Genomic DNA, 23,228 nt, shown 5'->3' with positions numbered 1-23,228 from the left:
GTGACCTGCCCAAGGTCACACAGCAAACTGAGAGCTGGCTGGCCTTCAGCATCCTGCCCCCACCACAAATCCAGACTCGGGGCCCTGACTGCTTACCACGAGGAATGGCCCTTCCGTCTGGCAGAGGCGGATGACCATGACCAAGGGGACGCACACAATGGAGGACAGGGCCAGGCTCCAGCCCAGCCCGATGGCCCAGTTGGGGTACACGTAGACTTTGTTGTAGGTCAGGGGTATGTACTTGACGAGAGAGAAGATAAAACATCCCTGTGGAGAGACGGGGGTGGTCAGGGGGTTTCTGGGACCAGGGCAGGCTCCACCCAAGGGGCTCACACCCTTCTCCCTCTGGTGCAGGAGGGCCGCCCCCAGGGTAAACCTGATCAAGCCGCCTCCTTGCTCAAAACCCTTCTGCGGTTCCCCAGGACCTTCGTGATGCAAAGTCCTTGTCTGGCCGGCAATTCCCTGTCACCTACCCACTGCCTCTTCCTCCGCAACTATACTCCAGCTACCTGGAATTCCTTTCAGCTTCTCAGCCGCTTGCCCTGGGGCCTCTGGGCAGGCTGTTCCCACTCACTGGGAACCTCTCTTGAGCTCACCTTCTCCTCATCCTAAATTTGCATTAATGGTCCTGCCCAGGCCCCGCCCAGGCTCAGTCAGGTGCCCACATTTCCCTTCTCGGAAAGCGGAAAGCGCGATTCTTCGTGGTCACAATTACTCCGTTCCCCACCCAGCCTGAGTCAATGAGAGCGGGAGGTGTGTCTGTCTCATTCCCCTGTTTCCCTGACATGTGGTGTAGCTCCAGGGGCACACAGCTTCCCTTCCCCCACTGCCATCCCTCCACCTCCCTCTGAGCCCCAGGCCCAGCCCCCAAGGCAGGGTGTGGACCTGGGCCTTGCTGCCCTGTTGGGGGTCCAGCCTAAGCCTCGCGCAAGCCATTTGTCCATCCAGGAACATAGGGGTGGGGTGGGGTCAGCTCTGGCCCCAAAGCCTGCACTCTAGGCTGGCTGGAGGGCTGCTTCTGGTCAGAACTACAGCCTCTCCGTGTAGAACCCAGTGAAAATGACTTAAACCTTCATTATCTAATAAGGGGGGTTTGAAGGGAAGACAAACCTATCTAAACCAGAATTGGTGAGGGGGTGGGGGGAACGCTCTTCATTAGGCACCTACTGTATGCCTGGCCCTGTTGTTGCTGTCCTACGTGTGGGGTGAAGCTTAGTGGGGGAGGGTCCCAAGGGAGGGCAGCTCTGTTCTCCCAACCCAACCCAGGAAGCAGCGTGTCTGCCTGTGTCACGTTCCTCTTCCCGCCACCTCCTCTTCCCGCCACCGCCACCTCCTCTTCCCGCCACCTCGGAATGCAGCCTCTCGCCTATCCAGTCCCCGAGGGAGGGAGGAGGAATCGGATGGTCAGACTGGTGAGGGGAGTTGCCCACAAATAAATCATTAAGTGAGGATGAGAACACGGGCTTTGCACCCACCTAAATTCACCTCCAACAATGCACTCCCCGATCGTGGTTATGGGCTGCCACAGTTTCCTTAATTTTGTGGGGGAAATCTGCATCTCAGATGAAAAGGCCGAGACCGCGCTCAGTAATAAAGTAACAACCTAAGACGGTCGCTGCCACTCAGCCCCGCATCAGTCAGTCTCCTTGTTTTACAAATGCAGGAACTGGGGCCCTGAGAGGAAAGGTCTGGAAACAGAGGTCACTGAGGGGAGGGCCCATTTATCTCCCGGCACCTGGTTCCTAAACACAAGGAACATTTCTGCCATCTGTGCTCCCCACGGTCTGAGCTGAGAGCAGCATTGCAGACATCTTTCCTTGCAATTAGCTCCAAGCTCACGATAGGTTTCAAACACCGGCAGGGAAGCAGCTTTTGCTGCAGAGGACCTCCCTTGGGCCAGAGCCTCCTAGTGGAGCCTAATGGGTGCCTGGGCCCCAAGGCCACATCCCGAGAAGGCAGGCGCAGGAACCCCGGTGCGAAGGGGGACGTGCACATCACTGCCCTTGGGTCCTGGCGGCTACTAAGCTTCCTTGTTCCTGGGAGAGCCCAGGGCTCCTCTCTGCTGGGACCTCCCCTCTCCAGGCACGAGCCCCGCCCTCCATGGGAAACACCACATTTCCAGGGTCTATGACGTCTCCATTCAACATTCCCCAAGGCCCCTCAACTTAATCAGGGACCCTGACTGTGCCCATGAACTCTGGAAGGGTTTGGGGAAAGGTCATGTACTCAGTGATGGAGCCCCTGAAATTTCTTGACGTGCCCAACTCACGCTCCTCTGCCAGCAGTGCCCTTCCTGCTCCCTCCTCCTGACAAGCTCCTACTCATGCTTCACAGGGAACCCTCCGGAGTAGCCTGGCCCCCTCCCCGAGCAGAGCTGTCACTAGGCTTGTCAGAGGCCAACACTAAGCAGATGCTGAGTGAACGATGGGTCAGCAGGTGAAACTGTCAAGCCCCGGGGAGGAACGGCTACTGACCACGGCCGCGCGGAAGGACACTCACAAGACAGAGAAGCGGAGTGACCACAGCCCAGCTGTACTTCATCCAGGGCCCAGGCCGATAGCCGATCATGTCCTCAATACCGTCATAAAAGTTATCACTGCCTGCAAGAGACAGAGGCAGACAGATGGTGACCTGGTGTCCGATGCAGCATCCGCCCCGGGAACAGCACAGCAGGGGCTCAAGGGCCCTGGGGGTGGTGGTGGGGAGGGGGTGTCTCCAGGGCCTCATCCAGGTCCCTGCATCTCCACACCACATAGACCCAAGTGTTGGCAGACGTTTATCTGAAATGATCTAAAATTCACATGTCTCTGGGCACCCGGTATTTTTCTGGCAACTTTACACAGACCCCCAAATCCCGGTGTGGCCATTCCAAGGTCTCGAGGAAGTCAGAATGGACCATTCCTGGACCCTAGAGTGGTTCACCAAAGACAGACCCCTGCATGGCCAAATTCTGTGTTTGTCAAAGCATCCACTCACACCTCGCACCTTCAGCATGGCGAGAATCTTCGGTGTGGCTACAGTCAGATTATTTGTGCTGGAAGGGGCGGCCTTGAGAGGAAAAGTCCAGGCAGGGAGCGCCTCTGTGTCTGACTCAAAATGAAATTCCCACTAGAATTCTGTTTCTGAAGCTTCTAGATAGAGAAGCCCAAAGGAGAGACTTGAGTAAGATATGCAAACATCTCTACTCACCATATATCCAGGCAATAGCAAAACATTCAAAGAATGCAACCCACAAAAGGCATACACCGCTAGCTGCATAGTAGTCAAAGAGCTGAAACACATACATGCCACCCTGCGAAGAAAAAACCAGAGAAGGTGGATTTGTTATTTGGCATCTCATTCCCTCAATATATAAAGAGATCTGGCCTGTCAATAAGAAATAGAAAACCCAAGGAAAAAAAAAAGTGCAGAGGGTGTGAGGACCAGATGCATGTCTAAAAAGATGCTTAACTTCATGTTTGACAAATTTAATTAAAAAGACACACACACACACACACAGAGAAAAGAAAGCAAAACATGTCTTTCTTAGCAAAAAATGATGGGTTCTCTGAAGTCTGTTTCCAAAGGAGGGGCTTAACACTCACTGTGGCCAACACAGAAGACTTCACTGAGACCCCGTTGCTCAGTGTATGAACCTGTGGTCTGCCTTTCAGGGGGTGTTTCTTACAGACACTTCGAGAAAAGCATTTATGTTTACTTCTGGTAAGGACAATCGGTGATGTGAAACCCCAAATTTGGGGGCAATTGTAACCCTGTGCTGGAGAGATGGGTGAGGGGCACAGGACGGATCAGCCTGGGCCCGGGCTTAGGCTCACACGCTCACACGCCTCCCTTGCAGGCCTGAGAAGGGCCACTGCACACAGTGGGCGGGGGGCGGGGGGACAGAGCTGTGGTTAAAAATGGATTTCGGCTGAAGCACCCCTTCCTCAGGGCTCTGGGGATGAGGAGGGACAGAGGGCAGAGGGTGGCCACTGTGTTGCCAGGGTAACAGGGAAGTGGGGCAGGGAGTCTGGCTCAAGTGCTGGGTCCTGAGCTGCCTCCTGCTGCCCCTGGGTGGGGCAGGACCCCTGAAGTAGGGTGGCCGGGAGTTCAGCAGGCCTGGCCCTCTCACCCAGCTGCCTCCACAGGGGGAGCGGGGAGGTGGCGTGGCCTTGAACTGACCTTTGAAACATATTTAGAGCACCAAGGGCCCTGCCAGGGGAGGTCCCTCATGCCAGGTGAGAGAGCCACCTACCTCCGTCACCATGGTCAGCCCCAGCAGGTAGCTGACACAACATATGGAGGCGATGAAGATTTCCCGGCGGAAACCCTTCCTTAGGAAGGATGGGTGAAGATCAACCAAGGACGTGATCTGTCCTTCCACTTCCACAAACTGGGGAGGAAAGGAGAGGGGTGAGTGGCGGAGGTCCAGCAGCCCCTCAGCTCAGAGACAAGGCCCCGGCGAGGTCGGCTGTGGGGTAGAGTCCACACCGTTGGGCTCCGTGTGGTGACTAGTCCTGCCCGCTGAGCCAGGCCTGGCGGGCCACGTGCAGCTGTCCAAATACTCCACACCTCTGCGGCCCTGAGCGCTTCTCTGAGGCCCGTGCTGACCCTCCACCGGGCGCGCGTGCGTCGACGCGGCAACCTCCCACTTTGGTCTGGGTCATCTTTGAAGCCAAGGGTGGTGCCCCATCATTTCTGGGCCTTGAGCGCCCGGCCGGGCCTGGCACAAAGGGCCGCATGGCAGCACGTGACCAATGGGTGGTAACCCAGGCAAGTCTGGGCCTTAGTTCCCCATCCAATTCACATGGTGGTTTTTAACCCTGTGGGGATCGTGGGCCCGTGGGGGGATTTTGCACACGTGCGTGCATGCCCACAGGCCCATGTGTGTGAGCCAAATGCTGCCCGTGACCCCAAGAACCCATCCCTGGGCTCCCAAAGGTAAAACAGCTGACGGAAAAGGCCAGTCCATGGGTAACTTTCTAGGGTGACCCTCAATCTTTCTAAATCTTCTCATCTTTGCACCTAATGATTTATCCCGGAGGTCATCCCACATCAGTCCATGCAGCTGCCTCGGTTCTTAAATGGTGGCATAAAACTCCATCCTGTGGACGCTTATCATCATGGATCTAACCAGTGCCCTGCAGACGGTGTCCAGCCTCCGCGGCTGCTAACCTGGGCAGGACTCTTCCCCCAAGTCTGTCTTTAGGCATGTGTGCACAAGTATCCGTAGCACAGTCTAGAAGTACACTTCAGAGTTAAAGGGCACGCAGACGCACTTGTAATTGGGGTGGCTACAGCCAAATTGCTCTGCCGACCAACACACCCTCTGAGGCCATCTGACTCCTTTAAACGTTAAAAAGCTAAAACCTGTCTGCTCTTTCATCTGGGAGAGGCTTTTGGGAAGGAGGTTTCCCCAGCCTTCCTACAAGACATGGCCAACCGCTGACTCCTTTGGGAAGCATCATGGGAGGATCGAGGAACATACACAAGGAGCAAGTCCCTTTCATGTGCCCAAAGGGGCTGGAAATTCATGGAAAAGATGATCAAGAGGCTCTTGAAAGGGGTCCAAAGAGAACAGGGGGCTGATGATTTGACCTCTGATTGATGTGTCAGCCAAAGGGGTTCTGAGCCTAAACTGCCACTGGATTATAGCAGACCCACAGCTCAAACATTAAGCTTGAAAAGCAGTTAAAAACAAAGGTTCTGGGACTTCCCTGGTGGTGCAGTGGTTAAGAATACGCCTGCCAATGCAGGGGACATGGGTTCGATCCCTGGGCCGGGAAGATCCCACATGCCGCGGAGCAATGAAGCCTGTGCACCACAACTACTGAGCCTGTGCTCTAGAGCCCACAAGCCACAACTACTGAGCCTGCGTGCCACAACCACTGAAGCCCTCGCGCCTAGAGCCCATGCTCCGCAACAAAGGAAGCCACCGCAATGAGAAGCCCGTGCACCGCAACGAAGAGTAGCCCCCGTTCGCCGCAACTAGAGAAAGCCCGCGCGCAGCAACGAAGACCCAACGCAGCCAAAGGTAAAAAATAAATTAATTAATTAAAAACAGAACAAAACAAAAAAAACAAAGGTTCTTTCCTTTTTTGAGATTGGAAAATTAAAGACAGGAAGATCCAGTGTCACTGAGAGTCAGGGCCAACACCAGCACAAGCTCCTTGTTTCCAAGTTCATTGCACCTGTGGGGGACACCAACCCCAGCCCTCACCCCCTCCACCAGCCTCTCGAGACCTCCCTCACTTAATAGTGGTGTGACCCTGACTTCTCTGAGCCTAGCTTCCTGCTCTGTAAAATGGGAGCATCTTGCCTCCTCAACAGGGGTGATGAGAAAGATGGGAAATCATTAGAGTAGACTGGCAATGGGGTGATTCCTGCTAACGCACGTCAGGGGCTGGATGGGTGAGCTCCTGGGGGAGAGGGAAGCCAGCTCTCTTCTCCTCGTGCTGTTTGTTCACAGACTGTGTCCCCCTCGGGCAGGCCAGCTAGCGACAGGCATCTGCCTCCGTGTGGGTGACGGTCCTACTCCCTCTCCCTGGGAAACACATAGCGGTACGAGGGCCCCTCAGCCCAACAGAGTGCTCCCCCCAAATGCTAGGAACCCTCTCTCCTCTAATGAGCGAGGCTCATGCTCCCCCTGCCTGAGACTGGCTGTGGATCCCTGCATGTCCAAAGAACGGAGTTCTTTGGGGGGAACTCAAAGGAAAGGCCAACTAGCAGGTCTGGGGACAGGCAGCCGTGACTCCAGTCCTTAACCCACTGGGTGCGGCCTCAGCCCAGGTCCAGTTCTCTCTGAGCCTCAGTTTTCTCGGCTCTGGGGAACAGCTGTACCCAGGCATCGTGACCCTGTGTGAATTAAGGAGCTGATGCATAAGAGCTAGGTTAGGGGGGAGGGTTCGTGTTTAGTGGGGACAGTGTTTCAGTTTGGGAAGATGAGAAAGTTCTGGAGATGGATGGTGGGGATGGTTGCACAACAACGTGAGTGTACTTAACGCTCTGAGCTGGGCACTTAAAAATGGTTACGATGGTTGATTTTGTGTTCTGTGTATTTCGCCACACATGACACGTGAAGCCTGGTCCGAGTGGACAGCTCGCAGGGCAGGGCCCCTATCACTGCTGGTGCAGTACGAGGTGGTCGCTGGCATCTGCAAAACCTTCCCCCACATCCCTGACTTCACAGAGCACATAGATGCAAGGGAGAGATCCCAGGGCTCGAATCGCACCGTGCCCTTTCCTGGCACATCAGTTAGGCAGGTCTTTCAGTGCCATGAGTTCCATGCTCTGAAGCAGAAGAGCACCGGCTCCCTGCGAGGCTGGCCTTGAGAGCTTTGAGATTCCCTAAACAGCTGCAGTGGGCCTGGCTCAGCGGTGCACACCCTCAACCAGGGGGAATCTAATGAATAACCACCTCCGCCCGTTCACGAAGCAGTTCCGCAGCCCAAGAGGCCAATTTTGGGCCCATGGAGATGTCATGCTTTCTCATTTATTAACCTCTTTCTGTTTTTGTCTTTGGTTTTCACTGAGAGCTCTGGAAGAAGTTATAAAAGCCATTTGCCTGGGGCCTCTGAAGGCCAAACTCATTAACTAGGAATGATGGATGGAGTCCTCTTGCTGTTTACACAGCTCAAGCCCATCAACAACCACACAAGTATTTTGTTTACAGTCTCCCAAATGTTTTCCTTCCGTCTTCTCTGATAATCCTGGTCCTCTTTCTGCCAAATCCTCCACTCTGCTCTTGACCTTGCTGGCGGACCACCTCCTCTCCGCTGCCTGACCTTCTAAGACTTTCCTCCTACCCTGACTTTCCTCCTCTGAGTCCCCGGGGACCATCTGGGCACGGGCTTTGAGGCTGCTGCCCAGGGGGCAGTGGCAAAGCTCTCTCCTGAACAGGAGCAGGCCCCCACCTCTCACAGGGTGAGACCAGACCTCTGTGAGGCAGCAGGACCCCAGCCTGCAGACGAGGCTGCCTTTCAGTGACTGACCTCAGATGAAGGCCCGTGTGGCCATGCGCACAGGGCCAGCCCACCCTGCACACCTTAACTGCCCACCCCTGGAGCCACACCTGTGCTCTCGAGAAGGCCTCAGAGAAAACACACCTATCTCCAGGGAAGGTGTCCCAGGGGCTCACTCTAAGGTCCTCCGAGCACCACTGACTGCTCCCTACCAGGCACTGTGCCCGGCATTTCCCACAAGGCAATGTAGGTATAATCATACCCATTTACCAGATGAGGAAACTGAGGCTCAGAGGGAGGGAGGAAATGTGTTCCATGACACAGAGCAGTGTGGGGGCTGGGAACAGTGTTACTCCAAAGCCAGATGCAGCCCCCAGCTGGCTCTCATTGACATCCCCAGGGGGTCGGGGGGAGGCCTGAGCCCTGGAGGGATGGGACGTGGGGGTTAAGAAGCACAGGAAATGACCATGGTATACGTGGAGTCCTGCCTGTTGTGGGGCGGGGGCAGAAAGCCGGGAAGGCCGGAGGGCAGGATGGGTGTTGGCAAGGCTCCGGAGGATCAGTTTCCCCGTGGGGGCCAAGCTCGCCGACCCATGTGCCCCAGGAAGCAGAGAACACAGCCCGGGTTCCAGCTTCTGCGGCCACACTTAGGACTGCCAGTGATGGCCTGGCCAGTGACCACCTCGTGCCCTAGACAGAGGTGTTGGCCCCTTGCCCGAACGGCCTGTGTGCCATGTCCCTCCTTGGCCTGCCCGGGTACACATGGCTCCCTGTGGACCACACCCTGTGGTTGTCCGTTTCCCCTTGCCGAGGTCAAAGACTCGAGCTTTGGGGCAGACAACATCCTGCTGCTGCCCTGGGGCTGTTTCCACTCCTGGGGTCCCAGAGGAACCCTCGCTGGCTGAAGCTGCTGCAGGTCTGCAGAGGGGTGTGAAGGGGTGTGACCAGCTTACTCACAGCACAAAGAGGGAGGCTCTTCCAGAACAAGGTTCGGGGGGGTGGAGGGGGGCGGAGGGGGTCCCACCCAGGGGCCATCCCCTCGCTCTGTACATACCTGGCTATCCAGTCCAAGCAAGAGAAGCATAATAAAAAAAAGGATGGACCAAAACGTGGGCAGCGGCATCATCGTCACAGCTTTCGGGTAGGCAATAAAGGCCAGGCCAGGACCTAACGGAAGAGAAGATGGGGAGGGGCAGAGGGGAGACATCAGCGCCCAAGCCGCCCCGAGCCCCGGAGCCACACAAGACACTCGGGTCTGAGGCGGGTCTCCCAAGCCCCAGATGCAGGGTCCCGCCTGGGGGAAGAGGCCAGGCCTGTCTCACTGTGGGGTGGGACGCACCGGGGCTCAGGCGGGGCCCCGTTTTAGCATCTGTCTCCTATGCAGCAGCACAGGTGGCCTCCTCACACGCCAGGTTCCGAGCGGACACCGGTTATGGGGTGGGAAATAGCACCAAGCCTGGGACTCAGTCTGCCGGCTCGGAAAAGGAGGACCTCCCCCCAAACCAGAGAACCACACCAACGCTTGCTGGAAGGAAGCAACAACAGGGATCATCCTGACTACTAGAGTTATCTGACTACTAACGCCCTGTTTGCAAAGAAAAGCTTTCTACTGAAACACTAAATGAGTGGCCAGAAAAAAGAACACAGAACCACACCCCGCGGGGCTGATGTCTCTTGGGGGTGCATCTGTGCACCCACTGGAGCACCGTCACAGCCAAGGCCCAAAGCCGGAGGGAGGCGAGTGCAGGGCAAGACCCCAGGCGGAGAGCCCCCCAGGCTGCAGTCCAGTCCTCGGCCCACCACCTCCGCGTCAGGTCACCACACGCCCTCTCGGGGCCTCAGGCTCCCCCCAGAAGTGAGGGGCAGGTTCCCGTACGTGAACCCCAACGAGGCTTCTCCTGCTCAGATTCTTGGGTGCTGGTGCCATTTCCCTGGTAAAGGGCTCTGGTCTCTAGGGAGGGCCGGACTATCTGGAGGCAGAAGCCCCACCAGCTCTGGGGGTGCCTCCAACTGGAAACGTCCCCTCTCGCCTCCAGTCGGCCTGAGAGAAGACGCCGGGGGAAAGACGGAGTTGTAACCGAGACCTGTGGGTCCACCAGACGGTCGGGAGCCGCCAAAGAAAGGAGACAGGGAGGGCCTGGGCTGAAAAAAAATAGAGCAAAATCCACAACTCAAGAACAATTAAAAAAAGGCAAGAAACGGGAAATAAGGAGGGCTAGAGGGCAGGATATTTGAAACAGGTTATCAGGAACCAAATGAATGGTCTGAGAATGAAAAAAAAAAAACTTTGAAATAAATTGGAGCCAGAAACCACATCGTACGGCGTTGACCACACGCGTGGCGGCGAGGGCGAGACCCTGTACAGCCAGAGTCCCCCGACGTGAGGAAAGCCCAACGGTGACTGTGACCATGTCCTCGGAGGCGATGGTGGAAAACCCCCGGAAGAGGTGGAAGGGTGCTCGTCCCAACCCCAAAGCCCCAGCTGGAGTAGGACCCGCATCTCCACCTGGCTGGGGCCCCCTGGGCCCCCCAGGGCAGCTCCGGCCTGAGTGGTAGGCGGCACTGGGAGAAATCAATCCAGCCGCTGCGAGACAGATGTAAAATGGGGCCCTCACCCCACCTCTCCCCCGCCCGCCCGCTGGGCCCTGAAGCTTCTCAATGGCTGTTTCTGTATTTCAGTTTTGCCTTTTTCAAGCCAGCCTCCGGGGGAGGGTCTGAGCATCCTTCTCTGAAAGCACGGGAACTAGAGAGAGAAGTCGGGGAGACACGGCAGCCGCTGGAGCCCCTGGGGCAGCAGAGATGCCCCACTCTACGCTTCATTTGCAATTTGCACTCCGTTCGGCTAAATAATTATCTTGTTCCAACGCACTTCGCTCAATATGGTGCTTGTTAAAAGCTTATTAGCGAAATAATCACCCTTGATGTGTCGGCTGTTCAGACATCACCGTGGGGAATAAATGACAAGGTCTTTGCAGTGGACGGGAATAAGAAACAACTTATCTTGACGATGAATACGTATATAAAAGTATCTAGCTGTCCACAGAGAAAGATCTATTTCATATATCGACAGATCTATTGAAAGATCTATTTCACGTATTTCATAATCTCCCACTGCCAAATTCCCTCCATGCTCCTGGCGATTCCCCATCAATCAGAATTGGTTTGCAAGCCCTCAACCGAAAAAAAAGCCATTTGCAAAGGAGATGTCAACTGGGATGTCTCCCCTTCGTCACTCTGCCAAACTCCCACATGGCTGCGGCTATTTCACTTCTGGAACTACTTTCTGTGTCCTCAGTCTCTGGCCTGCCTCTGGGGGCTCTCAGGGAAGGACAACTATGTCTGAAGGTCCGATCTGGGAGCGGGGGCAGTGGAGACAGCTGTGGGGCTGAGGCGTGGGCTTGTCAGGCCTGTCCTGCGGCACTGGGCATGGGGGGAGGGGGCAGGGCAATGAGCATCTTCACCAAGTAAGGGGGTAAGTGGGGCCTGGGGCTCTGAGAGGCCAGAGGAACCCAGAGGTCGCATGTGTGCACGGTGGGATGGGGAGGCTGCAGGGGGATATCCTCGTGTCAGAGGGGCCTGTCCAGGAGACCCCAGCTCTGACCCTGACCAGCCCAAGCAAGGCCCTAGGTCTCAAGCCGTTGGCCTCATCTGCGGTGGTGACATCTGAAAGCATGACGCTGAGGCACCCAACCCCCCAACACTAGGGTCCCTGGCTGGGGAACCAGGACACCAGCCCGTTTCCAACAAGGGGACTCCAGCTGTGCCTGACCCTGGTCTGTGATCCCTGGAATTAGGACCTCACGCTCTCCTCTGGGCCTGGGAGGGGCCTCAGCCCAGGGCCCTCACCTGCCTCCAAGTGGCAACAGCAACAGCAACAACTACCTTCCAAGTGACCTGGGCAGGATGGGAGGAGGGCGCAGAGGCCGGAAAGGCGGACCTTGGGGACCCTGGGAATAAGGTTCGCACTCCCACATCGAAGCCCCTGCAGCTGTAGAGCTGGGGTCCAGGACCGGGAGCACCCACGGGCACGTCTTAGAACTGGGACACCTGTGCTTCTGAGGCTCTAGGATTCTAGCAGCTGAAGCCCTCACAATTCTCGGCTTCCAGAACCATCTCGCTGGAACCCCAGGATCCCAGCCTAAGACCCCAGGCTTTGCAGACTCTGATTCTAAGACTCTCTCTCCACTGGCAGGTGTCTTGCAGGAAGTGCCCCACCAATGGGGCCCACACCCCAGGGGGGTGATGGTGTCCCCAACAACCTTCCCCCAAACTGGACCTGTCACCGTCCCAGAGGGTGGCCTGCTACACCCCCTGTCCCTCCCCCACCCGGGCCTACGGTGGTGCCTGACACAGGGCAGAGACTCAGCAAATCAAGAAACAGCGGTGGAATGAATGAATGGGTTCGCTTAGAGGGGGCGTGCTGGGAGCAAAGTGCAAAATACAGAAACCAAAGCTGAGAAGGTGGTGATGGAATGCCGATTGGTGGCTGCCTTGGGCCTGAGTTAGGAAGTGGTTTCTGTTGCTGAAACCAGGAGTTTGCTGGGGAAGGACAGGGAGGGGGAAAGACCACATGAGAAGAGCTGAATATTCCCCAACTTAACCAACCCCCATGTTTCTGCCGCCCCTTGGGCAAAATTGCAATTAGAAGTGTTTAAAATTTAGCTTTTATACTCTTTGATACTTGGGGGACGTCTTGGTGGGGGGGGGTCCATTTCAGAAACCAGGCTCATCCCCCCCACAAAGCCCCCTTGGGGGTCTGGCTTCATGCCTGCAGTACTCGGCTTACACACTAGGTGGCAGTGCCCACCACCACTGCCACCGATACCACCATACCTGACTCAGCCACATCAGCAATGTCCACCCCTTGCTCTTGTGCCATGAAGCCCAGGATGGAAAAAATTGCGAAGCCAGACACAAAACTGGTACCACTGTTCAGGCATCCCAGCAGCATACAGTCCCTATGTTACACATATGTCAGGGAGCAAGTTAATTCACAACACAAGGAAGCCACGCTCCCTACTTCTTCTCTTTTTTCTTTAAACATCATCATCATTTCTAAGGCCCACCAGGCCCGCTGGTGCGACACTTGCCTGTACGAGTTGTACTTGTACTTGTTGTAGCTCCCCAGCGAGGTCATGGCCCCCAGGCAGATGGCGTAGGAGAAGAATATTTGGGTCCCAGCATCGATCCATACCTGGGAAGGGTGCGGGGGGAGGGTGGCAAGGAGACAGAAAAGGAGACATTAGAGCCGGCTGCCTGGAGGAGGTGGCGCGGGTCCCTGGCCACCGGGCCCCGAGGACTGTGCCTCAAAGTATGCAGGTTCTCGATGCAATTGGAGCGTTTGTGCTGGAATCCAAGCTGCAAGGAACCCCAGAAGTCTAAGAAGCCCCCCAGTCACTCTGCATCAGGGTTAAGAGGCTGGCTTTTGAAGCAGAGGGACCTGGATTCCAACTGTGGAATGATGTAAATATGACTCCTGGAGCCTCAGTTTTCACATCTGTAAAATGGGCTCCACTGCCCTGCCCCACGGCACTATTTTGCACGTTCAAAGAGTTAAGATCTAGCCCAGTGCCAGACACATGGTAAGCCTGTAAGTCAAGGCTGCTACCATTATTGTACTTGTTATTGTCTGGGGACCCCCGAGTTGGAAGGGGGAGGAATTCCCGAATGGATTATGCAGGCAAAGCTGTTCTCCAGAACCTTCATCAAGTGGCTCCTGACGGCCAGGAGAGCTGCCTCCCCAGCTGTCCTCTGATGATGGTCAAGCCCCTCCCACCTACCTCCTGCCCAGGGCGAGAGGACAGCGGGGAAGAGACCCGAAGCAGCCCAGGCCCTTGGAGGCAACCTAAAGGCTGAGGACCCTGGGGACAGAAGGTCCCCAGATCCCCAGATGGGCCAATAAACTCTTCAACTGCCTGCGGTCATGCGGCTGAGTGCCTGGAGGTGGACGTTTAGTATTTGCCCCCCCACCCCACGACCTTCTAAGTGGTCACCAACTCTGAATTCCGTCCTCAGACAAGGAAGCCCAACTCTCCCACCCCCACGATGCAGCCCTCAAGGCCACTGTGGCAGAGGAGGAGAACAGCTCATAGCGACTTCTCTCCCTTACCTGGCGCAATACCTAAAGAAGCTTTATAATTGGCCCGCCTCCGGAGTCCTCGATGTGGAAAGATACACGCAGGCGGAATGGCCCACGAGCACCGTGAACAACCCGCCACAGCCCAGTGGAAAAGTACCAGGGCTGACGGCCCGGCTAGGTCTGTGTGCCCAGAACCACGGACACTGCTTCAGCTTCCTTTCCCCACAGCGGCCCTGGGTGGGAGGGAGGCCAGGCTGCCCCACAGTACCTGTGGGTCCTCCAGGCGGCGGATGTCGGGGTACAGATAGAACTTGATGCCTGCGCCTGCACCGGGCAGCGTCAGTCCCCGGACCAGCAGCACCAGGAGCATAGCGAACGGGAAAGTGGCAGTGAAGTAGACGACCTGCAAGGGATGAGAGCGATGTAGGGGGCCCGCTGCTGTGACACTCGAGCATCCTCTCCAAGGCAGGCATTCTGGAGCTGAGCTTGATGTTTCCCTTGCTGGGTGACTTTGGGCATGCTGCTTACCTTCTCTGGGCCTCAGGTGCCTCACCTGTAACCTGGGTATAATACAAGTACCTACCTCATAGATGTACTGAGATTCAATGAAAAAAAATCTATAAATATTTACTAGGCCCGGGAAATACAGAGAACCAATCTCTGCCCTCATGGAACTGACATTCTAGCAAGTGAAGAAGGAAAATGCACAATAAGAGAGTAAACTATTAAGTGTGTATGCCCAGTGGTTGGCCCACAGGATGTAGCACAGATCAGCTAACATTACCACCATTAGTATGACTCATGGTTCAGAACCAGGTTAAGAGTAGGTTCAAATCCCCGCTCTGTCCCCTCACATGCTGCATGAACTTGGGCATGATGCTTAACCTCTCTGGGCCTGTGGCCTCATGTGTAAAATGGAGATACGAGTAATAGAAGGCCCTCATTAAGGGATAAGGCAAGGATTCAATGGAATGATGCTCGTAACATGGTCAAAACAGTGCGTGGCACTTAGGTGGCCGCTTAGGTGCTTGAGCAAGAAATGCGGCCTGTCGTTGGCCATGCGATTGTGCAGGAAGCACACAGGAACTTCTGGAGAGGGGAAACGAGGATGGGGAAGGCCTCCACTTCCTTGGGGGTGCAGGCAGCCACAGCCTTCCCTGGGTCACGCAGCACGTCCCAGGCAGGCCTAGGTCAATCAAGGTGGGGACCAGAGATGACCCAGGCCAGGCCTTTCCATCCCCAAGGGCCCTGCCCTACTTTCTCTACTCCTCCTGTCCCGAAAGCACCAGCCTTCATACCTCCTGTAGCCTCAGTTCATGGATGGATTTTCCCAACTTTTTTCTTCAACACAAGAAGTTCCCAGGCAGGGTTTACACCTGAGAGGAGCTCGAAGATGCCTGGCTGAATGGACAGTGAAATCCTGATATTTCAGCAGGGCACCAGCTGAGCCAGGCCTCCTCAACACCAGCCCACTTCACGCTCACCACACCCCCAAATCGGTATGTTGGCTAACCTGCCGCTGGAGAAGGAACTGAGGCTGGGCAGGGCTCCCAGACTTCTCCAAGTCACCACCGTGCTCAAGGCCTGCACCCAGCGGGCGGAGGGTCAGCCCCGAGCCAAGGCATGAGGCATCTTACTGTGCGGTGCAGGACATGCAAAAGTCCGTGGTGACCTGTGGAAATGCTAAGACTAGCTCACAGAGCCCCTGACCCCTTCTGAGGGCCTTGGGGCCAGGGGCCCAGGGAGGGACCACTGCATGGCCAACGTACCCATTTTACAGGTGAGGAAACTGAGACCGAGAACAGGATGAAAGGCCCGTGGCATTGTGGGAGGGGGCGGTGCCAGAACACTGCCAGGCACTTCTGGGACTCAGGCAGGTAACAGACACCGACAGGGGGGTGACAGAGCCCTGAACCTTGCCCAGCTGCCATAATGGAGCCCAGTTCTCGGACAGCCGCCATCCCTTTGAGTAGAAACAACTAGCAGGGGGCTTTGGAAAAAGGCAAGAAGGAAGATTTCAGGGCCTGTCGGGCTCAGCTGCCTTCAGTCAATACCACCAGCCAGCATTTATTGAGCGCTTACTGTGTGCCTAGTGCTAATCCAAGTGAAGTGACTTCTACACTCACCTGGTCCTGCCCCAATCCCATCTTGAAAGCAAGGAAACTGAGGCCCAGAGAGTCTGTCCCTTGCCCACAGGTCACACAGCATTTAAGCAGCAGAGCGGGGGCAGCCTAGAACCTCCTCCAGTGACAACAGCACGGCAGTAAAAAGCCCTTCAACGTCTGGCAGTTCATTCAATCCTCCCAAAGACCAGAGGGAAGCTGGACTCCCCAAGGGCTCTAGGGCTCAGGTCAGAATTCAGGCTCAGTAACAAGCTTGCTGTGAGACCTTGGGCAAGTTACTGCCCCTCTCTGGGCTCCATTTCCCCACCTGCCAAGTGGGGGGGCTAAAACCAGCTGGGCTCTAAGGTTCCCTCCAGCTCTGCCAGCGGGAGGGGTGGAGTGGCCAAGAGAGTCAGCTGGGGTTGCACAGACTGGGGTCCGTATCCACCTCTGCACCCTCCCAGCGGGCGGCTTCCCCACTCACCCTAGCAGCGGGTCCTCCTGAGGATCCCAGGCTAAAAGGGTCACCCTCCTTCCGCCTCTGCCACACCCTCCCTGGACGCCCTCTCCCCCGGGCCTCAGTTTCCCCAGCCACCTTACTGTCTTCTCCCGAGGCAGAGAGCCCTCCATTTCCCAGGGACCAGAAGGCAGACGCGGAGGGTGGAGGCAGGTCAGGAAGCCACAGAAGGGGTGAGAGAAGAAAGAAGACCAGCCCGCAGGCTGCTCCTCCCTTCCTGCCGACAGGCCTGCCGGCCCCTAGCTCAGGGCCTGGAGAACAATGGCTGCTGACAGCGGGGCCGGGTGGAGGGCAGAGGGCGGAGGGCGGAGGGCAGCTGCTTCAAAGCCTGAGGGCCCCCTGGGCTGGGCTGGCGTGTGGGCTGTGGCCAGAGGGCTTTGTGTCACGGACACAGGACACCTCCCGGGGTGGGGGTGGCTTCCCTTGTTTCCATGTATTTAATTCGTTTCACAAGCACTTATATAGTGCTTGCTGTGTGCCCGGCGCTATGCCAGAGCTTTATGCGTGTTAACTCACAACTGGAAGAAGTAAGACTATTATCACCTGCATTTTCTAGATGAGGACACGGAGGCCCAGTGAGGTCACGTCAGCTGCCCGGGGGCCCAGGGCCAGTAGGTGGCAGAGGTGGGATGTGGTCCAGGCCAGCTGGCTTGTGTGTGTGTGTGTGTGTGTGTGTGTGTGTGTGTCCGCTGTCTTCCCCAAAACCAGAACAGGACAGCCCACCTGGTCATGCCACCTCAGCCACCTCTTTGGAAAGACACCCTTGTTTTGCAGAATTTGTCGCTGAGGACAAGCCCCTGAGAGCCATTCTCTCAACTTCTCGGTGACTCTCCGGGGATGCTCGTGGGAGACGCTGGTGCCAGCCGCCACCAGCGGGCCTCTGGCGGGGGCCCAGCAGGCCTTGCCACGGGCTGTGGTATTTTTCCACTCTTGCTGGCAAAGCTCCGTAGCTCCTCTGAGCCCTCGACCCAAAAGCCCTGTGGCCCAACTGCCCTGGAAACTTACAAGGACAACGCTTCCTCATTCCCTAGGGACGGTCAGGAGAGGGTGGCTGGCCAGGCAGGAGGGAGATGGGCTTGTTTCCTGCTGCCCTGAGCTTCCTTTGAGGAGAAGGCCTGGGCAGCATGGTCACTCATCCCAGAGACCTGGGGCCGAGGGTCTGGCACCAGCGCCTGGGCAGGTCCTGAGGGTCCTCACAGCACTCCTGTTGGGGGGTGGGTACCGCTACTCTTTTCACACAAGGGGAAACCGAGACTCAGAGGGGGAAAAGGACTGGCACCCAGTCATGTAGGCTATGGGGGCAGAGCTGAAATCCCAAACCAGGTCTGGCTCTGCCGGCCGCCCCTGCCTGTTTCTAAGCACTGGACAGAAGAGCTGCCTTGGAGGCTGGTGACGGAGAGGCCAGCGCCTGTGCTCACGTCCGGGACCAAACGGCCATTTGGGTCCACAGAGCTGCACTTCCTGTGTGAGGATCTGGGCCTCTGTGTCACCTCCCTGGACCTTACGTGCTGGGACTTGCATCGGACACGACCGCCAGGCCAGCACAGGGCTGAGGGCGGAGAGCGGGCGACGGGCACGGAGGCTAGGAGCTGGGCTGCCCGAGTTCAAATCCCACCTCGGCCACGACAACCTGTGTGGCCTTGGGCAAGTTCATTAACCTCTCTGCACCTCTGTTTCCGCATCTGTAAAAAGGTAGTAAGAGCCACACATACCTCAGGCATCAGGAGATTAAATGAACTAATAACTAATAATCAGCACTGAGAACAGCACCTGGCACACACGTGCCACAGAGCATTTGCCGCCATTACCCCATTTCCTGAATGAATGAAGCGGCAGCAAATTCGGCGCCAAGTGTCAGACCCTCAGAAGGCTGAATAGTACAAAAAAGGGAACTGAGACCCAGAGAGGCAAAGTGATTGAACTCAGGTCCTGAGCCTCCCAGGACCCGGCGCTCCCTCCTTCCACCCCCTGCCGCACCAAGGTCAGCCACTGGAGCGAGGCCATGGCCAGGATGAAGCCGTCCTGCTGCCCGTGGGCCCAGCCCCCATGGCGGCTGCGAGCCTGGTCTGCAGCCAGGGCTGGAAGTCCCGGCTGGCGGTGGGCGGGCAGGCAGGCGGAGGGGCTTGAGGAAGTCCACTGAGCCTCACCGTGTTTGTCTTGGCTTCTCCGGGCTGGCCCAGGCCCTGCTATTGTTCTGGGAACCACACCCACCCCTGGGGGCCTGGAGCCTCGTCTCTGGGGGTGGGCAGGGGGACCTCTAGCAAGTCACGTCCTTCAGCCCGCCACCGATGCAGCCCTACACCCTCTCCTGCTCGCTCTGACTCTACTCTCCTGCCCCAGCAAGTGTCTCAAGCGCTGCTCACTGATCCTAGTGGACATCAGCTCCTCCATCAGACTGGGGGCTCCTCGAGGGTCTGGTCATTCACACCTCCGGGCCTCTGCACGGCTCACCCTCACTTCCTTCAGATCCTTGCCTCCAAGTGCCCTTCTCGGTAGAGCCCTTCCTGGCTAACCCCCTCCTTGAAACTGCACCCAACACTCCTGTTTTCCTCCATAGCTCTTGTGGCCAACTGACGACTCCTGTATGGTTTACACCTTCCCCTTGTTGCAGCCAACAGGTCTGTCAGTTCCTGGACAGCAGGGATTTCTGTCTGTTCTGTGCACCCTGGGGCCCATGCCCACGGCAGCGCCCGGCAGACGGCAGAGGCTCAAAGCACGCGTGCGTAAGTGTGTCTGCAGCACCGCTCGGGACCAGGTCCACAGAGCTTCCTGATGGGCTCGCCTCCACATGGGAAGCAGGGACAGAGGGAAGCAGGGACAGAGGGAAGCAGGGACTGGCGCTTACCGCACAGTCTGTGCCGAGCACTGTGCCGGGTGCTGACACAGCTTGCTTTAACCCTCACCCATCTCTGGATGAGGAAACTGAGGCTCAGAGGGAGGGGCGACCTTGGACAAGTCATTAACGTCTCCCAGCTCAGTTCCCTCACTGTTTAAAGAGAGGTGGTAAGGAAACAGCTCGCACACAAGACGGTGGAGGACATGGGACAAGACAGGAGGACGCGCGTCCCAAGGAGAGGCGGGAATACGCCATGTTCCCTCTTCCTGCCTGTCGGGGTGGGTGACGTCAGCGGGGCGTGTGCCCCTGCAGATTTCTGAAGCCTGGCCTGCTTCCTTTCCAGATTGGGTTTTAGGGTTGCAGGTGGCTCTATTCCGAGAAACAGGCGGAGGGTGTGGACGCGCAGGCCTCCGTGCTCATTATGCCTCCACCACCGGGGACCCACCTCTTGCCCGGCGTGTCCCTGAGTACTGTTGGGGTCTCTTCAGATCCATGACTTTGCCTAAGGGCCTCTTTGTCTGGGGTGAATGTGTACAGCAAAGGCCCCTTCTCCAAATGACTTCACCCACTGCCCATCAAATGATGTCCCATTTGATGTCCCTCAAATGCCACCTTAACTTACTCTTTTGACCTTTGAGGGCTTTTTGATCTTAAAGAGATTTTCCCCCTACCGAGATGCAAATGACGGGGGTTGGGGCATGAAAGACGGGGGCACGTAGGGCAGATCAGCCAACACCTTTGCTGTGGCTTAGTTAGTGCCCTGGGTTCACACCTGTGATCCCAACAGAACCCTCTGCACGGATTTTTGTCATCAGAAAAACTATGATATCATATCAGCCAGTGTCTTGGTTATCAGGTAATTGCTGTGCTCTGCTAACAGGTAACATTTTTGTTACAGGCTAACATTTTCATATTGACAATATACCAGCTACACCTAAAACCTGAATTATAAGGTAATATTTTAATTATCAGCTACCACCTTTGCTAATAGCTAACATCTTGGTCATCATGTAACATATTAAACAGCAGCAGATACTTTAGTTACAACTAACACTTTGGTTATGAGCGAACGACTTAATCATCAGTGAAAGCTTTCCTTAATAACTAACGTCTTAGTTACCAGCTGAAATGCAAATCGTAAGATAATTCAGTTAATCTGATTTAGCAGCAAAAATCCCAGTTGGTGCTTCTCAAACCTCAGTGTGCATTTGGATTATCTGGGGCAAGTGTTCAAATGCAGCTTCTGATTCTGTTGGTCTGGGGTCAGCCCACAGGTCTGCGTTTCTAACGAGCCCCCAGTGGATGTTGAGGCTACAAGGGTGCATGTGGTCGGACAGCAGCTGGTAATTAACAATGCAATTACCAGCTAACTTATCAGTGGCATCTCCAAGGTTTGTTATCTGCTAACATTCACACTGCTGCCCACTGCCTGATGGGGAACCAGTGGTGTGTGGGCGCTTGTGCAGGCTCAGGAGAGCTGACAGCTCAACTTCAGGAATTTTTTGAGCTGGTCGTTGAACCATCAATAACTTGGAATTGGAGCTGGTGGGAATATTTACATCATGAGGTGGGCACATGCCACAAACCAGGGCTCTGTATTTGCTGGGAGGACTGGTTTCGAGCAGGACGGCCTCGGGGCGCGGGAGCCGGTCTCTGCAGAGGGCCAGTCTCCATGAGGCAGGGGAGGGACAGGAGCACAACTTACTTTGCCCGTGGACTTGACGCCCTTCCAGATGCAGAAGAAACAGACCAGCCAGACGAGGAGAAGGCAGAGAGCAAGGTCCCACTTCAGAGAGCCCAGTTCGTCAATTCCAGAAGACAAGCTCAGCACATTACGCCTTCAAGCAAACAGAGCCACAAGTCAGACGGGGCCCGGTCAGGGGCCGAGAGAGCTGATGCCTGGATTCCAACAGGTTGGGGCTCAAATCCTGGCTCCAAGCTGTGGAATCCCATTGGTCTTGGGGAATAGTTAACACCTGTGTCACAGAGTCGTGGTGGAGGCCAACAAGGGGATAGCTTTGGACTCCTGAGTCAGGCGAACCTGGGTTCTACCCAGCCAGGCCTCGGGCAAGTTAAGTTAAACCCCTAAGCCTCAGTTTCCTCATCTGTGAATTGAGTGCTGATTCCTGTGTGATTGATTCTCGGCAGACCCTTCCTCAGTGCCCACTGTGGGCCAAACACTGCGTTCCAACTGGGCTCCACCACGCAACCACTGACTTGGGGCTAGTTACCCAACTGCGCGACCTCAGTCTCCTCATCTCTAAAATGGGAACAACTACCCTCCCCCAACATTCTCTGTCCTGTCCCTCTTTTATTGTACTCGCCCCTGTTTCTTACCTGGATCTCTCACTAAAAGGTAAGCCTCAAGGGGGCAGAGTGTTTGTTCTATCTGTGGCTGTAGGACACTCACACACCTTTTTACAGGGTTAGGAGAAAGCCCACTCGAAGTATTAGCTACTGGCCTGGGATGCAGCCAGCAGTCGGTAAACCTCAGCGGTTGTTACCGTCGTGGCGCAGAGACCCCAGAGCAGCTCCGGACACCTAAGCAGTGCCGTTTCCTCCCCTGCTCCCTGCCAGGGTTGTGAAGGGCTCAGGAGGAGGTGAGTGGACGGTTTGAAGGATAATCAGCACAAGGCGGCCACCAACCCCGACCAGCATCACATGGCAGAGCCTGGCTCTTTGGAGTCCAAGAAATTTGCTGGCCGAGGCAGACGCACGCAACACCTACTCAGACACACCCCCGAGGGGCAGGAGCCTTCTGAAGGTGGGTTGGGATGACGCAGGACGCTGGCAGCCAAGAGACCACGAGACCTAATGCCCAGAAAGTGTCCCCATGGTCCCAGAGCTCCGACTGCTGTGGCAGTGACCAAGGGCAGCCACGCCGAGCACAGGGACATCGGTCCACAGGGGTCACTGCCACCGAAGTCACAGGAGTCACAGGAGATGGGGGCTCGTGCTCCCTGGGGAGAAGCTGGGTTCCCTCTAATGAGTCAGCTCCCCGTTCGAGGGCCACAGTCTCAGGCAGGAGAGGCAGGAGGGGCGTGCGACCTTGCCCTCAGTTTCCTCTTTTGTAAAACATGAATACTAGCTCCTGCCCCCCAGACCATCCCCAGCTCTCAGTTAGCCTGTGGGATGAGCCCCACGGTCAGGGCTCGGAAGGCCCACTGACCCAGGACACTTTCTCATTGCTTTTTCCTTTTTTCCCAAAGAAGCTTCAACACGAGGACCTTGAATAAATCCAATATTCCCACCTCAACTGGCATTCAAGTGAGGCCTTTCTTCCTGGTCACACCGACATCAAGGGGCTCCATCAACGAGCTTTTCTAATTTATCTCATCTGGTCCAAGGACTAGAAGTCACTTGCCCCATATTACAGATGGGGAAAACTGAGGTTTGGAGAACCAATCATCCACGGACACACAGCCACCAGGTGGCAGAGCTGCCACCCTACACCCGGGCTGTCTTGATCCCCAACGCCAGTGCTCTCTGGACTCCACTACCTTGCCCCTCTGGTTAATAGAGAAAACAGAGCCTAAACTTTAAAAAGAACCTCTCCAGGCCTTGCTTCAACAGGGGTCACTGCAGCCTCAGGGCAGGGGGCCTCCTCACAAGGCAGGCTGTGGGCCAACCACGTCCCGGCTGGGGCCCTGCCAAGCACGTGGGTTTGGCGGCTACGGTAGCGTTAGAACAAAAAGCCCTTCCCTGTGCAGCCTCCAGAGCTCGGCGCCTTCAATGAAAGCCCAGGGCCTGCTGG

The 23,228-nt window shown here is 56.3% G+C and overlaps 1 protein-coding gene across 4 annotated transcripts in view; it reads right to left on the bottom strand.

Moving 5' to 3' along the window:
* SLC6A6 (solute carrier family 6 member 6) overlaps nt 1-23,228 on the bottom strand; it is a 79,851-nt gene that overhangs the window by 6,417 nt on the left and 50,206 nt on the right. For all 4 annotated transcript variants that reach the window (XM_082345729.1, XM_082345731.1, XM_082345730.1 and 1 more), the window contains 9 exons: nt 21,180-21,312; nt 14,288-14,422; nt 13,031-13,134; nt 12,774-12,898; nt 8,995-9,107; nt 4,235-4,372; nt 3,190-3,292; nt 2,500-2,600; nt 97-267 (listed from right to left, as the gene is read on the bottom strand). In XM_082345729.1, the coding sequence (XP_082201855.1) occupies nt 97-267; nt 2,500-2,600; nt 3,190-3,292; nt 4,235-4,372; nt 8,995-9,107; nt 12,774-12,898; nt 13,031-13,134; nt 14,288-14,422; nt 21,180-21,312 (1,123 nt within the window). The remainder of the gene's footprint in view (nt 1-96; nt 268-2,499; nt 2,601-3,189; nt 3,293-4,234; nt 4,373-8,994; nt 9,108-12,773; nt 12,899-13,030; nt 13,135-14,287; nt 14,423-21,179; nt 21,313-23,228) is intronic.

The sequence above is a fragment of the Balaenoptera borealis genome, assembly GCF_965194805.1.
Source record: "Balaenoptera borealis genome assembly, chromosome: 12".
Taxonomy (NCBI): domain Eukaryota; kingdom Metazoa; phylum Chordata; class Mammalia; order Artiodactyla; family Balaenopteridae; genus Balaenoptera; species Balaenoptera borealis.
This window is presented reverse-complemented; position numbering and strand designations above follow the sequence as displayed.